At 39.1% G+C, this 18,288-nt stretch overlaps 1 protein-coding gene across 1 annotated transcript in view; it reads right to left on the reverse strand.

Annotated features, from left to right (window-relative positions):
* LOC142318253 (WD repeat-containing protein 54-like) overlaps positions 1 to 18,288 on the reverse strand; it is a 52,397-nt gene that overhangs the window by 21,856 nt on the left and 12,253 nt on the right. The window contains exon 2 of the mRNA XM_075354819.1: positions 7,581 to 7,799. Coding sequence (XP_075210934.1) covers positions 7,581 to 7,799 — 219 coding nt within the window. The remainder of the gene's footprint in view (positions 1 to 7,580; positions 7,800 to 18,288) is intronic.

Consider the following 18,288-nt stretch of genomic DNA (forward strand, 5'->3'; position numbering starts at 1 on the left):
ATATCCAGAAGAAAAATAGTCAGTCCAGCCTTAGTGGTTAACTCGACATCGCAAATTAGCTGATTTTGAAGTTGAGAGTTCTAAGGTTCAAATCCTAGTAATGCCTGCCATATAATTAACATAGTAAATACTTTATTCATCTTGAAGTGACTGTAAAACCCTTTTACAATTTTTTATTATTATATTGGATATCTATTGAATTAGCTTGTTTGGTATGCTATTTTTGCCAGATTTTGTTTGTAAATTTCATCATATTTGAGCAAATTGAGTTTGTGAGAAAGTAATGTAAGTAAAATCTACTTATTTAGGGATAATATCTTTAAATGTATACCTTGTTTCTGTGGGTGATTTTCAAAGGTTTATTCTGTTGTGTTTATGCTTGTATGTAAAAAATAAATTAATAATTTATAAATACCAAACCAACATTTGTTGTTACATGCGCGCGCGCATATACATACATAAATATGTTGAACATTTTTCAAAATATCTGAAGGTGAACAAATAAAAGTTCATATGGTCTTGACGCAAAATAGTTTTGAACCGCTAAAAGTGTTGCCATTTACGGTTACAGTAAAAGGATATCTTTAATATGAAGTTGTGATACTGACTGATAATTTGCAGGGAGACAAGTCCAGGTATTACTGTACTATTTTGATGTTAACATTATCTTTTACAGCACCTGAAAACTAAACAGTACTGAAAAATTATTATTTTAGGTGGCTTGTAATGAATTGACCGTAGTACTAAATATAATTCTAAAGAGTTCACATTTATTTTCAATTTATTTTTCATTTCTTAAAACTAACTAAAACGTATATATTATTTTACAGACATTTCCAGGTAGAATTTCCATTCTTACATGCTGTTTCCCTTGTACACTCTAAGCATATTTATATTTGAATGATTAATTTCCTTTAAGCTTGGCAACTCATGCTTGAAAAAATGACATTTGTAGTGAATGAAATACAGTAAGTTTGACTTGATTTTGAATTCAGAACCTTCTAAAAAGATGAAAGACATTACATCTCATAGTAATAAGCCAAGCCTTGTTGCGATGCCACCGATGTAAATGCCTCATTAGACATTTACATCAGTGATTTTTAAACTCAGCTTTTGCCTTTGCTGTAGATCTCATCTGGACATCTTGAATGTCCTACATCATTGCCCTCTGAACTAGCTAACCGAGTTTGCAGAAGCATGAACCCAATGCCTAGTTCTACTTTTAATGAGCCAATTCTAGTAAATGTCTCATAAATTCGAGGCAAATTAAACAACATACCACCAAAAATATTGTTTGCAAAAACAAAATTTAGTCCTAGTTTCCTTGGTGAACTCAACCTTTCAGTTCATTCCCCAGACTTAGGTTAATTTATGAACTCTGATCTGCTCTACAAGAGAGAGGCGGACAGACCTCTACTCCCACCCAGTTCCATCGCAGGGTCCCGCGTGACATTTACTTGCTTCTAACATCGTCGAAATGGCGCTACACCTCACGGCTGCATGGGATCCATGCCCTCGGCAGTACAGTCGCCGTTCCGCCGACATTCAAAATAATCACCACAATTTCTAACTGACCGTGGCATGATGCCAATACGCCTACCTTCGGCCAGTCAACTGCTCAGGCGGTCCCTAGCCACCCAGGGTGCTACTCTACTATACCCCTTCAGTCGTCCTGCTCAGGGCGAGGAAACGGAGGAAGCCAGCAACAATTGTCCATTCTCTGTGAGTCTTCCAGTTGACTCGCAGATCAAATAGGGAATCCACTCTCTTGAGTTCCCTAACAACTATGGTACGTTCAACCTCGTACCGGGGACAAATATAAAGGACATGGTCCACAGTATCATCGACCCTACAGTCCGGACACTAGCCGGAATCAACCAAACCAAACCTAGCCAAACTATTCCTAAAGGCACCATTCCTGAAAGGAATTAAGTTGTATATCGATTAGGGGAGACCCACGTAATTGCTCGCAGCTCCCTAACATTTGGAAAGATACCATGCGTGTATCGACCAGTAAAGAATCGTTCCACCTAGCTTGCCGAAAGTCAAAACCTTTCAATTTCTCGCATACGCCAAGAAGTAAGAAGGCCTCCCTTCTTGGAAATATACCGCTTTCTACGTTCCGTGGATAGAATATCAATGTGTTTAATGTCAGTGATCACAAAGACTGTCTCTCTCGATATAGTTCTGTAGCCACCGACAATAACTAACAACAGAATACGCTGGGCTCGCAATAGAATATCCGTATAACTTTGGAATTGTAAACGATTAGTCCAGACAGGCGCAGTGTACAACATTTTGGCCTCACAGACACCTTTGTAAAGAATACGCATGGTACGATAATTCATCGACCCAATCGGGATGGATGACTATGAACACCAAAGAAGGCATCTATGGGCTTCTTTGCAACAAACTGAAGGTGCTCCTTGAATTGAAGCCTCTCAATAAGTATAATACTCAGATATTTCTGAACGGTAACATACCTAATCGGAAGGTCGTCCATCACGACCCGCGGATGACGGATCGCGGCTAGACGACCTTTAAGAAACATCATAGTGGTTTTCTCCGCACTGAAAACCATCTTATGCTGAAGACTCCACAACCTGAGAACCTTACATGCCTGCGTTGCTCTGAGTTCTATCCCGGCACGCGAGTTGCCTTCGAACAGCAGCAACCCATCTTCAGCATAAGCCACGATGCGGCAGCCACTGCGCATCCGCAATCGCATGAGAGAGTTGAATTCAACGACCCAAACGAGTGAACCTAGAAAACTGCCCTGTGAGCAGCCTTTTGACAGGGTTTTTCCTACTTCCGAGCCGCCAACATGAAGGACGACGGTTCTGTTCCTGAAGTAGCTCGAGAGAGTTCTAATCTCATTTAGCGTGCATCCACGCTGCTGAAGCTGAAACAGGGGAGAGGGCCACCACAAGTTACTTAAGGCGCAGGATATGTCCAGAAAGACGCAGAGTACATATTTGCACTCTCTGGATGAGCCAGATCCATTACATTACCCTAAGAATTGCGTCCTCTGTGCCCTTGCCAGGGAGAAAAACATACGGGTCGTCCATCAGCATATGGTTAGAAGTTAACCTACAATTAATGTGGAGGTACAAGACCTTCTCGAAAACCTTACCTACTACAGGCAAGAGCGTCAGAGAACGGTAAGAAGAACTTACAGTGTGATCCTTGTCGCCACCTTTGAAGAGCAATTTCAACACACCACGTTTCCAACACGCCGGGAAATGTCCAGCAAAAAGCATCCTATTAAAAACCCTAGTCAGAGGACCAAGAATCACTGGCAACGTGCGAACAAGGAGCTCCACTGTGATACCATCATATCCGGGGGCTTTATTCCTAGCCAGGCTACAGATTACTTGGCGGACTTCCGCCTCAGTAATCTCAGAGGACAAATTCTCAGAGTGAAAATCTACGACTTCCCTGCGAACACGTCGATGATACGAGGTTTCATCAACCTCGGTATCATCTGGAAGCAGATCGTTCATCAGAAGAGTGAGGACACGATCTTTGTCTATAACAACTCCATCCTGGGTCGAGAGAGCCGACAGGAGAATGTCTTTTTCCTTTTGTGACCAAGTACTCTATAAACAACACCCCATGGGTCTTTGTTGCCTTGTTATTGTACAAAAGAGCGCCAGGAATCACACTTAGAAGACCTAACTGTATGAAATACTCGGTCCTCTTCCGACAATAGTCCAAAAGCAAAACTATACACCGATCAGCATTACCCTCACGCTGTGCGGCTCTCCTGAGCCAGCCCACAGTCCACTTCATCGCGGTCAAGTCCCGAATCCACCATCCAGCTACTCTGTCTTGACCCGTGCTACTGGGAATCGACTGTCCAGCGACTTCAACTACCGTAGAAGAAAAATTCTCTGCCAGGTCGTCTAACGAGGCTCGTCTAGACTTCGAGCAAAGAGTCGGAGCCTGGCCGCAGGAATATTTGAAAACCTAGGCCAATCCGCATCTCTGGGCAGGAAACGCCCCTGCTGAACAGGAACGTTTCTCCTAAAGACATCGTGCAGCCCACCTACCTACTCTAAAACTATAAGCCGATGATCACTCGCGCAATCATCGACTACTGACCAGTCAGAATCCTACCAGGGATATCCTTACCAATGGTAACATCGATGTTGATACAATGAAAGGCCCTCCGCAACCCAACTGCACCAGCGAAGGTAGACAATTCGCCGGCTACATTAAAAACATCAAAATGATGCTACGCGATGAAACCTTCGATCAATTCTCCGCCATCATTCGTGATCCCACTGTACCAAAGAGGGGATTTGGCATTCGCATCAAGTTTTATAAGAATAGGACGACCCGCTACCAACCTAACAATGCTATCCCATCTTTTCAAATACTGTGCAGTGGGATCCCTGTACTGAAAATACGAACTAACGACAACTAGGTCCAAACCATCCCCGCCAAGCTTGACAACGACGTGATGTGTGACAGAGGCCTGACGTATGAAGACGGTATCTAAAGATTTCTTGCACAGTATGACAGATTTGCTGTCACCAACGAAAAACTTCTTCCAACCTGGAAAACCTGGCAGATCACCCTTGACCACATACGGGTGTTGCAGAACAAAAACATCGAGGCTTCGTTTTACAACTTCACCTAACTCAACTTGGACTGTATAGGCACCCTGGGCATTTAGTTGATCGAACCTACCCATCAAGAGAATTGAAATAAATCTCAACATCTCTTAAGTAACAACCGCACTCCTTACTATTAACCAAGAGCCTATGATTTTTGCGCAACCTTTTGCAGTTAACACAAGACGAAGCCTCTTTCTTTTGCGGACAGTCGTCACGCTTGTGGCCCTCCTACTACAATGCGCGCAGACCGACGCATACTTGCAGAACTTGGCCCTATAGCCGAAACGACAACATTTGAAGCAACGCTGCACGTCAAGGTATTCCTTGACGTGACAGAATGCAAAATCCACGAAGATTCGTCTCTCGGATACGAACTTCTGATGGAGACCAGTACCTAACTCAAAGACTCCGTGATACCATGGGCATCACGCTTATTATCAGTTTTGAAAATTAACTTGTACTCTTCCTTGAACGAGGCCTCATCCAAGTCGGTGTTCTGCTCTCGGATGAGAGACAGAACCTCCTCGTCAGAGGGGCTCCGATCGATGTCATACTATGACTCGGAGCCTACGCATTCGCTTGGGTCAACCTTAACCTCAAGCTTTCGGACAGTTGGAGACTCCGTGATGTCGCGGACCGTCTCCTTATTCTCAGCAACCACTACCAGCCCTTTGCTGATCTCCTTGATGTCCCTGATCTTCAGCTGCTTCCGGTTGTCACGAAGGGCAACCTGGAAGTCCCGCTTTAGCTCCTGACTGGTGGTCTTTGAACCCTCCGCCTTGTTTACGAAGATCACTTCGGGTTTTTTAGCCGCCTTGCTCGCCTCTCGCTTGTTTTTCAGATCAGCGTAGCTCCTGGGCTGCGCTGGGGCCTGGATCACCTTCGGAAAGGCCTTAGTCTCCTTGGGCTGGGTGGCTAGGGTCTCAGCCTTCCGCCACAGCAGAAAAGGTCTCTTTCAACTTGGTCAGCCGAGGAAGAATAGTCTTTTTCGCACCTGAGCTGACGCCACTGGGAAGGACCAAGAATTCGAATAAAATAAGTAGTCCAGGTCTTCCTAAACTATTTTAGCCAGCGGGGCAGAACTGCCTGATCTGCCCTTCGCTTTTTTAAACGCCTCAATCGCTGGAATCTGCTTGACACGGGTGAGTGTCCCTGTCTCCATCTCAGATACCTCGTCTTCGGAGGAAGTTGAAGTCACTGGCTCCGATTTCCTCTTCCGTCTGGTCTTACTAACAACAACCTGGAACCTCCCATGGCCAAAGATTCTCTAACCTGCTTGGACATAACAAAGATCTTGCTATCTTCCTCCTACTGGACACTTGGGGAAGCCCACGTGCATGACGACTGCCCGCAGCAAGCACGGGCAGCTGGAGACCTTGAGTATTCTCCTGTCACTCTATTCACTTCTTTGCCGCTACAGGACCGATAGAAAGCAGTATGTAGAGTATGTACGGCACAACGGGAGATCCCTTTAGTTGTTACAGGGATTTACGCGAGTTGTTGATAACTTGATAACTGTGACTACTGCCAGGAGGTGGACGACGCAGAGCATACGATGTTCAAATGCCGAAGATGGGCACAATACAGACAATTCATAGCAGTCAATAACCTGAACGCGAATAACATACTAGAGTGGTCGCTAAGGAGGGAGCAGAACTGGAACGTTTTTAACAATTTCGCCGGTACGGTTCTTTGCACTAAGAAAGAGGAGGCGCGACGAAGGAATCGTTAGGTTCAATCGTAAATAGGGATAGGTGGACAGCCCCGTCTCTGAGAGCCTGTATGCCCTGACGTGCAGGTTTCGGTGAGGGGACGGGGACTCAGGGGAGATTTCGCGGGGATAAAATTAAAAGACCTAGACCCGGCCGGCGTGACTGGTTTTGGGGGTGCGTGCGCTCCTTGTGCTGGTCGCGCCGGTTTGAGGCAAATGGCATAAAGACCGAGACCCGGTTTCTGTCGGCGGGGATGGGAAACGGCATAGCCGGGCTTTGCCCTCGTCGGCGGGAATTAGAGGCAGGCAAGAAAAGTCTAGTACCGGGGCGGTTGACCTGCCGTGCCGGGTGTAAAACCGGTGGGCGGGAAGACCGCCTTAGAGTCAAAAGTCACGTCTCTGGGCCGAGTATACTTAATTGGATGTCCGGCCCAGGGATGTAGGGGGAAAAAAAAAAAAAAAATAAAATAAAAAAATAAAAATGATGCTACCATTGCTAAAGCACTCAATTCACAATTTTTCAGAACTGCAGAAGGTACACACTCGTCTACAGTTCAAAACACAGAAAGAAGGCTCTACCACAATGTAACTTTGTCCGCATCAAACAGCCAAATTTTTTTCATATCCTCAGCACATACATCCATTACATATCTAAAATGAAGTTTAGAGGGAGTGTAAAACAGGTCATATTAAGAAGTTCAGAGGAGAAATACACCCATATTTGAATGGCGGGATTAGCCCAACTTGATAGAAATTTAAAAAAAAGATTATTTATGTGATGACTCTCCACTTTATGTAAACTTAGTCATCCATAATGCCTAATGACTGGTCTAATGCAGTAAAAAAGTGGACTTGTGTGTGGTTTTAATGTGTATTTTATGTTGTCTTGGGTATGTGAGTGACAGATCTTAGGAGCATGGTCCTACTATTTTGTGCACAGGCCATTGCATAGGTTGGTAGAAGTTTTGTAGATGTGCAACTTATTAAATTGCAGTAAACATTTCAGTAATAACTCTACTTACAGTTATATTGTTTATTCTGTATAACATCAAGAAAAACTCACTTTGTGTATCGTTTATAAAGAGTATTAAGTATATTTTGAACATATGTCTAACATTTATTCTTTCACAAGATTGTCTTTAGTCACATGTTGTGTTTAATAGACTAGAAATTTCATTCCCACTTCTCTTTTTCTGAAACACATCACTGCTACATTCATAATGAGAAATTAAAAATTACATGCTTACCTGTGTAACAACAACTTTGTTTCTAAGAGGAGTGTCTGTATGAGGAATATATTTTGACTGCATTTCATAATCATTTACTGGAACCACATTTATGTAACCTTGATGGATAACTGCAACAGATTCAGTAGATTTCCCTTTTCTGGAAAAATTTACAGCCAAATTATTTGGTACTGCTGAAGCTGAAGTAAGAAGTAACAATAACTTATCTTTTACATACATCTGTAATGAAAAAGAGAATAAAACTTGAGTCAAGATGTTTCTTAATTAAAAATAAAAGCTACTAACATCAACAAGCAAAACGGAAAAAAAACTAAAATAAAGTAACCATAATATAACCAAAACTAACATTAAAATAACCAAAATTAACATATTAACTATAATTAATATGCAATTTAATAGAGGAGCATGTTAAATTCTGTAATTTTAAGATTAGAGATTTAGTTCTTAGACACAAAAAAAATTTCTATCTTAAAATTAATTGTTCATGTCTTTCTGCTGGTATAAAATAAAGTTTTCTTTAACATTTTTCCATTGTATTTTTGTCTAATTTCCTTTGTTGTTTGGATTTTATTAAAAAATCCTGGAGTTTTGAAGAATATACCTTCATAGTTGAATAGGTATTACTCTACACTAAATACTGTGGTTTATTACTATTATTATCTCTAGACCACTTTATCACCTTTTGCTCTTGAAATAATTTTAGTAATACAAATATAATCTACCTGATGGCTTGTGACCAGTATTTGAACAACTTTAAATTGTCACTAAAAGATATATAACATATCTTTTGTCAATTAGCTTTAGGTCATTGTTTGAAGTAATTCTTTCTGAAAATCCATAAAGATAAAATTTAATTTTAAATTAATTTATCACTCTCAAACATAATTCAAGATATTACTTCAATTTAAATAAATCCACAGAAGTAATGTGTAAAAACCAAAAGGGAATCTCATTTTATTAGTGGCCATTTGCAATCAATGCCAGCAATTGCCATAGACAATTGGAAATTGATGTAGGTTACAACGTTTCTTTCTATATCAGTATCGTTTTCATTCACCAAACTTTTAAATGTAGCCCCTTCTCTTCATAGTTATTATGTCAGGATAACCTCCATCTACCAGATCAAAAGTATTTTTCCAGTACAATAATAATAAAGATTCTTAGCTTTTAAAAATTAAAATGGTAGTCTTTATATGCATTATTATTATTGTCTTAGACTTCTGACAAAATGTTCATGATAGATTAAAAATAAGTTAGTAGTGAAAAGCAAGCAAAATAACCTTCTAATTATTAAAAAAGAACCATGAATTCTTCTTAACCAAAGAATAAAGTAACTAAAATTAACATATTAACTACAATTAATACGCAGTTTAATAGAGTAGCATGTTCAGTTAATTTTAAGGTTAGAGATTTTGTCCTTAGACGTGAAAAAACCTCTAATCTTAAAATTAATTGCCTATATCTTTCTCTTGGTATAGCATAAACTAGAATCTGCTGGTACATTTAAAAGATAATTTTTTAAATATTTGTTTGGAGTACTAGGATCATCCTCGAGGTACGTATAAATTTTTATTCATACACACATATATAATATTTTTCATTTTTCACTCAATACAAAAAAGGGAAATTCCCACGGGAAAAAAGGGAAAATACAAGATGGCGGCTGCGACACTAGTGCTCTTAGTGGTGACCAGGGTAATTAGTGACGCAGTACAAGCTGTGTGTGTGTGTGACTATGTGTGTGTGTGTGTCTGTGTGTGTGTGTGTCTGTATGTGTGTGTGTATATATATATATATATATATATATGTGTGTGTGTGTGTGTGTGTGTGTGTGTGTGTGTGTGTGTGTGTGTGTGTGTGTGTGTGTGTGTGTGTGTGTGTGTGTGTGTGTGTGTGTGTGTGTGTGTACAGATTGATGTGACGATAAAATTCACCATTTCACCACATGTAGAACATTTTTCACTAATTACATCAGGGAGCCACTGTAGTCGATTGGTTTAAGGCATCAGTGAGTCGCACCCCGTCACGATCGGTTCGAGTCCTAGCCGACCAGGTTTTTTTCACTTCAAATATTATTTATTTATTTAATTCAAACCGACCGCTACATAACAGCTGTTCACCAGTGCTACCAACCTTTGAAATATTACTTCAACAATTAAAATATATAACCAGGTTGACAACACTGACACAACAAAAATCATGTTGGCAACACTGACGGGCTACTAGCGCCACCGACGCCATAATCCAAGACGGCGGTGTCCGCCATCTTGGAATTGGCGCTAGTATCCCCATTTCTGTACTACTAACTAATATATTAGCCATTCCAGCAGAAGTCATCAATACTATTTATGTCGATGATCTGACAAGTGTGTATGCCAGGATCAATACAGCTGTGGTGAAGTATAAACTGCAACGAGCGATCGCCTTCAACGAAGTTGCGAGGAATAATGGTTTCGATTTTTTACCAGAGAAAACGTGATATGTATACTTCTGTGGGAAGAGAATTCCTCACCGAAGTCCTGCCTTGACCATCGATGATCATCCAATACAATACAAGGATAATATACGATTTTTAAGTCTATTATTAGATAAATCTCTTACATGGGGACTACAAATACAGGACTTAGTGTTAGATGCATGAAAGCCCTAAACATTATTAAATGTTTATCAAACATCAATTCGGACTCAGATAAAGAAATACTACTGAGGCTGTATAAAGCATTGGTTCAATCGAAGTTCGAGTACGGATGTATTGTATATTCATCCGCTAGAAAGTCGCATTACGAAAGTTAGACGTAATACATAATAGCGGAATAAGATGTGCTACAGTCGCTTTACGTACAGGTTCGGTGATTAGTTTAATGTTGGAAGTCGGATTAATGCTACTACATTATAGAAGAGAAACCGTATGGTTAAGATATACAGCAAGTATATGGGCCTTTCCTACCCAAATAAATAATTAAAAAAAAGTAACAATCATCTTTTGGCTGCATTATATGATCGTCGTGCTAACTACTCCAGACTAGCCAGTATACGGTATCACGAATTGACAAGAAAATATAAAATTGCTTTACCAGAGACATTAGTAATTTCTACAAGAGAAATACCACCATGGTTTTTACCAGCGGTAAACACAAGATTGGATTTCTCTCGTGGATAAATAGAAAGAAGCCAGCAGTAGTCCTCCGACAGGAGTTTTTATTAACCGTCAACAGTTACAAAGAATATATTAAAATTTATACTGACGGTTCTAAAACTGAACATGGTGTTGGATGCTACATATATGTAAATGAAGAAGCCCGTTTTTGGAAACTGCCTTATATGGCAACTACTTATACAGCAGAACTTATTGCCATATAGCAAACTCTTCGCTACTCTGAACACTACTGTGAAGAGAGAGTGATATGTTTCGACTCTCTAAGTGCACTTACTGCAATTCGGAACAAGAACATTAAGGACGTTCTTATGCAAATGTCCTGTTCATTTTGTACATTTTAAATCAACGAGGACAGCGATGTGTATTTATGTGGACTACAGGGAATGCTGGTATTGCAGGGAATGAAAGTGCAGATGAAGCTGCCAGAAAACCGACAGTGTGATACCCTGGATATAATTCCTATACTAGTGGCAGATGTTAAAAATTGTCTACCTAATGCAATAAGAAATTGGAGAATTAAATACCAAACTAAACTCAGTTAAACTTCTCCATATAAATGGAAGAGCGACGTGACTCGCCGAGTACATTTGGCGGTGACCAGACTCAGAATCGGTCGCACACGAATAACAAATTCATATTTGTTAACCGGTGAAGAAAGACCAATGCGCGATGTTTGTAATAAAGAACGTACAATCAAGCATCTAATGGAAGAGTGTACCATGATGGAAGAGTGAGGACCTCAGAAAGAGGTTCGGTCTAATAAATAATATTGCTGCTGATTTGGAAAATGGAAAAGAAGAAAAAAAATTAGTTGCTTATCTGCACTGGACTACTAATAAGTCTATAAGTCAATTAAATTTGTTGTGTTTCAGGTTTTTCTCTAAGCGAAGTAGTTTTTCTACGAATATGATAATTTTTTAATAATATTGGTATTGTCAAGACTTTCGTTTTTCACTTTTTGTGTTTATTTATTGTTTAATTTTAATATCAAGGTCCTTTACAACCTGTATGTTATTAGTGTATTAATATATATATATATATGAGTGTCTAAATGTTTAGTGTTGTTATTTGGAAACAAATTTATTTATTTTGGTGTTTTTAAGTAAAATGTAAGGGCCCTTTACACCCTTACATACGACGAACCATGTGGTGATTTAATCCCTATTTTAAAACATGTGATGAGGGCTAATGGCCGTAGAAGTCTATGCCCGTATAAACACAAAATAGAAAAACACAATAATGCCCCGGATAAATACAACCCTACGTCCGTGCATTAACATCTACGCACACGTCCAGGGTGGGCAACGACATCGTACTTATGTCGGCCAACGGGGAAATGGTCTTGCTAAGGAGCTTCTTGTGGAGAACGGCATTAGCGGTCCCGAGCTATCCGAGGTGGTTGCGGTGTGCTTCTCAATTTCGCTGTTTACAGCGGTGGAGGAAGGCATGACCGTGATCTGTTTTGACGACGCTGGGCGGAGTATGGACGGAGAGTGCTCATCCCTCTTCTCAGTTGTAGAGCCGGTTTGAGGGTGGACTGTTTAAGCTTGCTCTGCCGAAGTCTAGCGTCACCTAGCGTGAGTTCGCCCTTGGGAGGGATTATTCCATAGGTAAGGGTATCGGAGCTCTTACTGTTACGTGCAATCCCTGAAATGTCGGTATCGTGGGTCAGGCAGTACGTGACTCCCCGGCCCGGGTAAATTTGTGGAAGGCGACTGACTGGGGGAACACAAGCAAGATCCATGATCCGGAGTACTTTTTTGCCTAACCGTTTCTTTGCCCGCACCTTAAGACTATTGACTGGCGAAAAAACTTTCTATGAAAAAATAAACTTCCACATTATCTGTTGCAGAGGGTCCGCACAAAAGCCCTCGTCTTGGAGAACCTTTGGCTTCAGACCCGAAACGAAGGAAGAGTTTCGAAGCTAGCGACGAGGAAAAGTCCGATCGAACTAAGTTTCGACCGAAGATTCAGTCAGTTATATCAAAGTATGTGGTTGTATGAAGACGGGGTGGAGATTTCACAAAAGTCAGTTCTTCCGTGATATCGTGTGGAATCACGGTAGCCACTAGAGGACCAGTCAAGGAGGTTAGAAAGTCAGCTGCTGGTTTGTTCGTCTAAACTGTTAATGATTGTCTTCGTGGCTTCTTAAAGCTAAGAAGATCGGCGTCATGGATTTTGAGGTTTCATCTCTTGGCACTTTAAATACCTCCAAGGGAGTTGTGGTGTGACTTATTAAACTGTACTGAAGAGGAAATAGTAGAAGAACTTTTCGAACAAGGAGTTGTAGCGTGTAGCCGATTGAACACTCGACGCAACGCAGAAGTTGTACCCTCTGCGTCGCACTTCTTCACCTTTAACAAACAAAAGTGGCTGGAAAATATAACGGTCAGCACCATAAATGGTCTGTGTAAATGAGTCAATCCTGCAATGGAATATCAATGGATGTTTGTCGAATTTGAGTGAGTTACAGCTACTAATGAGAGAGGTAAATCCTTTATGAGTTTGCTTACAAGAGACGCATTTAAGGAATACTGATACTTTGAGACTGAATGCGTACAACATAGTTAGGTTTGATCAATCACCTAATCAAAAATCAAGAGTTACCATCATCTCAGCAACTCGTGCTTTCGAAGAAGTTTATTTATGCACTGATTTACAAGCGGTGACTATACAGATATACCGCCCAGTCAACTTGGTCTTATGCAATGTATATCTGCATAAGCTAAAATGGAGAGAAGAGGATTTACGCAACCTTGTAGAATAATTGCCTCCCCCTGTCATCTTTATGCGGGATTTCAATACTCATAATCCTCCTTGGGGATTAAGTCTCTTGGACCCTGCGGGAAGATTAGTTGAAGGTTTTCTGTCAAATTCAAATCTTGTTTTATTAAATACTGGTACAGGAACCTTCTTTAATGTCAGCGGTGGTTCTTCATCGTGCATTGATTTAGCTTTTGCCAGCGCCGCTATAGAGCATAAATTAAATTGGAAAGTAAATGAAGATTTACATGGAAGCGATCACTTTTCAATCGTGGTGTCATTAAATATACTCGTGAGATAGGTTTTGGCAAAGCTGACTGGATTAGCTTCACTAGAGATGTCCATTTTCAAAACCTAACTGGAGATATCAACAGCGATGTTGAACATGTGACAAATGTTATCGCTGCTGCAGCATCAAGACACATCCCTCAAACCTCAGGGATGACACTACGTCCACCTGTTCCTTGGTCGGAGCTATTAAAAAGAAGAAGAAAAGGGTTTTTAACATTTTTAAGAAAAGCCCTACGAAAGAGAATTTAATAAAATTCAAAAAATGCAGGGCTAGCGCCAAAAGAGCTATTTTATCTGAAAAAAGAACCGCCTGGTAAAAATATGTTTCCTCGATAACAGCACAGACAAATTCGGCAGAGGTATGGAGCAAAGTCGAGCAAATGTTGTAAATTTCATATTGAATAGCTTTATAAATAAAAAAAATATTGTGTTACCGTCTTTTTGATTTGACTTGAAAGCCTTTGATATGACTTGGAGATACGGCATCTTAAAACAACTACAAGATTGGGGAATAGGAGTTATTTAGAAGAAAGTCACTTTTCCGTTAGATTTAGATATGAATACTCGTCACTCAGGAAATTAGAAAATGATGTACCACAAGGATCGCCGCTTGGCGGAACCTTGTTCACAATCACAGTGAACAGGGTTATTCCCGCTATACCATCTGATACTGGAAGAAGTTTACATGTGACGACCTTGCGATTTTCTACGCCAGCAGTCAAACCGCAATAATTAAATATAACCTACCGACGGCCATCAACAAACTCGTCGAAGTAGCAAACATGAATGTATTCCGGTTTTCAACTGAGAAGATTTGTTATGTGTACTTCACTAGGCAAAGATCGGCATAAAGAAGTCCAGTTTTGACAATGGACAACAACAGTATTATTGGATATAAAGAAACAGTATATTTCTTAGGTCTCACTTCCGTAGTAGTCGATGCTCACTATTTTAATAATAAAAAAAGAGAAAAAAAATTCAATCCCCAAGTTAACTTGGGGATGTAAAAGAATATGTATAATATGTTAAAGCTGAGTGGAAAATTAAATTTATAAATAAACTATAGATTACTGGTTGACTAGTTATAAGTGTGCAGTATTTTAAAGGTCCATTGACCATACCTTTAAAAGATACATGTATTAGCTCTCCTCATGTAGGGCTGTCTAGTAGGTTAATTAATGCTGAATTTGAATTCTTTCCTGATGTTCACACATAAGAACTAGTTAATAATTGCACAGATAGATGCCAAATGAGGATTTAAAAAAAAAATAAAAATGTTGGCAAACTAAAAACATTAAAAATATTGGCTATTTTTTCTAAAAATGATGAAAAAGCATGTGGCCAAATTAGGTCTCTTCTTTTTGATTTTCTTCCTCATGCAGTATTGTTCTTGTATATCTTCTCAAATAGTATGCCTTGCTAACATACATATACCCACACATACATCCTAGAACAATCTAGTTCTAGGATTGTTTCATATAGATTCATGGATTCTGCTCCTATACAAATCTGTAAAATGTAAATCTAAGCTATTTTATTTCTATGAAGGTAATATCTTCTCACTCATAATACTGGTTAAACAGTCTTCTATTAATGTGCTAAACCTAACGTAGATCGTACATAACTTTGCATTAAAATGAAAATAGATTATATGAGTGGTGAAATAACAGAACAATGACAGTAACAGAAGTTATTTAAAAATGTAGAAACCTTGGCTAAACAACTGAATAGTCAATACAATATTATAAATGATCTCTTTTTATGAATAGGAAGTAGTGTATTGTCAAGCTATACATTTTCAAGTGAATATGACTGTTTTAGTTACTCGTATATTACCATGTATTGCTTAGGAAAGAATTTAGACTAGCGAGTCGGTAGTCATTTAAAAATTATTCAATTGCATGCATCTTTCTGATTACGTTATTAGCAGTAACGTAAGAAGTTAATAACAGATTGAACAGTGTGCAGCGATAATTATAAATTATGTACAATATGTGAACTGAAAGTTTGCCGCTCAGAAACTTCTGTGCCTAATGTACTTACTCATCATGAAAAACATATGCGTAGCCTGCTCATATTCATTTCTTTTTATTTCCAATGTTTTATACGTTATTAACTACACGAAATAATTTTTACGTATTTTATTTTTGTCCTAGTTTTTATTTCACTTATTTTACTTTTACTAAAATAAATGCTAGTAGAATAAAAATATTTATTTTGACTTACCGTAAAGTAGAAACTGTTACTCAAAATGTGTTGCTAAATCTTCATCGCCGGAATCGCTTGAAGATGAATAATCACTGTATTCATCACTACTTTCTTGTAAATTGATCACAAATTCTTCTTCAGCAGCCATTCATCCAAATATTCACCTTTTAGTTTTTCGCATACTTACGTATCAGTGACCAATCTTTTTCTCTGTTATATTAAAAATTCTTTCTTCACATAGGATAAATCGCGGCGTTTAACTTGAACGTGATGTTTCTTTGGCCACATATCCTTTTACGTATGTCCATATCATTCCGATGGAGTTTGGATCCGGAGTGGTATGGTGGCAGGCTGTGTGACCGTGAGCTTCCAGAAGGCGTCCAAAATATACATCTTATGCCGTGGTTTGTGCAGCTTAACTAGTTTGTAAAGTTCCGGTTTAAGCATTTGAAATAATGTTTGCTTCTCCTGTTACCAAGATACCATTTCCGATTCCTTAGATTTTGTGATAGGTGCCTTATCGTATTAATTACTATGGTACGCAGCATTATCCAGTACTACAACCGATGACGGGGGTAGATTTGGACAGAGTTTGTTTTCTACCCATTTTATGAAATTTTCGTTGTTCATATTGTGATAATCCCCACTTGACGTGGTACTTTTCATATCAGCAGAGTATTGTTTATGATTCTTGTCTCGCCGCCATAGTGTATGATTATCGCTCGGTCTCCTTTTGATGTATGTCCTGACCAGAATTGTTCGACAAAACGTGGTCGAACAATTCTGGTATGAGAAGATACACGCTTCATCTACATAAACAATGGGACGCTTTTCTTCCCTGTAACGTTTAATACATCTTAAATAACTTATTATTGTTCTCGTACTTCATAATTTTTTATGAGAATATTTATATTACTTTTTGTTTTTCTCCATCGAAAAACTAAGGATTTCAAAATTTTCCTGACGCTTCATACACCACCCTGAAAACTAAAAGTCTCTTTCATTTCATTACAAATACCGTAGGCAGCATGGTAAATAATAGCCGTAGGCAGCACTTTCTTTTGCAAATAGAAATGGTAAACAATTCACCTGACTAAACGTTTATTGAAACCGTCTAAGTTAGTAAATCCTTTCTCCCGTTAATATTTTTGGGGGGTTTGAAACGAGCATTCAACCTCCGACATCCCATTCTATTCTTTTCTAATAGTTTTAACAGTTCTGGCCGAAACCCTGCATGCAGCAGCAGTTCTTTGTACACACCTTTTCACAGGAATAATAAATGGTACGCCTGGAACTTCCTGTTCTTGGAACTGTTTGACCTTTCTTTCCATAAACTGATTAACGTTTCATAATTGTTCAGAGAACACTAAAAATATGCAAGAAAATAAATATTCAATATTATAAATATACAACTAAACAAATATTAAACGCAGGATAATGCACTCAACGTATGAAAAACCAAAATACAGACGGGTATAAACAAATGCACTTTACGCGGCACGCACTAATTCACAATAAAACCGTTAGAAGATTCTTAATCTGCTCACATTTTACATATAAATGTGTCATATTATTAGTAATCGGATATCATCTGGTCAGATAGTACAATAAACCTCACTCGCCTGACCCGCCTAAGCCAGCCGACAGTTCGGTTGACAAAGACAATGGCAAACCTTCAGCTCACTTAGTATAACTGTTGTAGAACTATCGGCACGTAAGTTGCCACAAAAAATTACAAGCATTCAGCAAACATTTAGCATGGTACTAGGCCGACTGAAAACATTGCCAGTTTAATAAAGATGATATTTATAACCAAAAATACATACGACGCTATTTAATTAAAACTAGTTTAGTACCCCAGTTAATATCATTATTCTAGAGTACTTTAAATAATTACTTTTTCTACCCGCTTATTGCTGTAGCTCGTAAATTCCGAAGTCGCTGTCATCGGTAGATTCTGAAGAGCACGTGTGGTTCTGAATTCAGTTTATCACAAAATTGTCGAAGTGCACATTGTATAAATGTTTATCTTCAATGTATTTTTTTTCAACGTTGACAACATGCTTGCAGACATTGCTCCATTCAGTTTCAGACACTTTTGACACTCAGAACGTCCGACGTGTTAAAAGTTGTACTTATTTTAGCTGCTTGCCCTTTCACCTGACTCCAAATCATTTCAATGGCATTTAATTCAGGCTGATAAGGTAGCAACTGAGCAACCGTAGAACTGTGTGACCATAATTTTCAAAAATGTCATCTACTAGAAATTTCTTTTAATTTTTTTTGTAA

This window comes from Lycorma delicatula, chromosome 1, assembly GCF_047948215.1.
Source record: "Lycorma delicatula isolate Av1 chromosome 1, ASM4794821v1, whole genome shotgun sequence".
In the NCBI taxonomy this organism is placed as follows: Eukaryota; Metazoa; Arthropoda; class Insecta; order Hemiptera; family Fulgoridae; genus Lycorma; species Lycorma delicatula.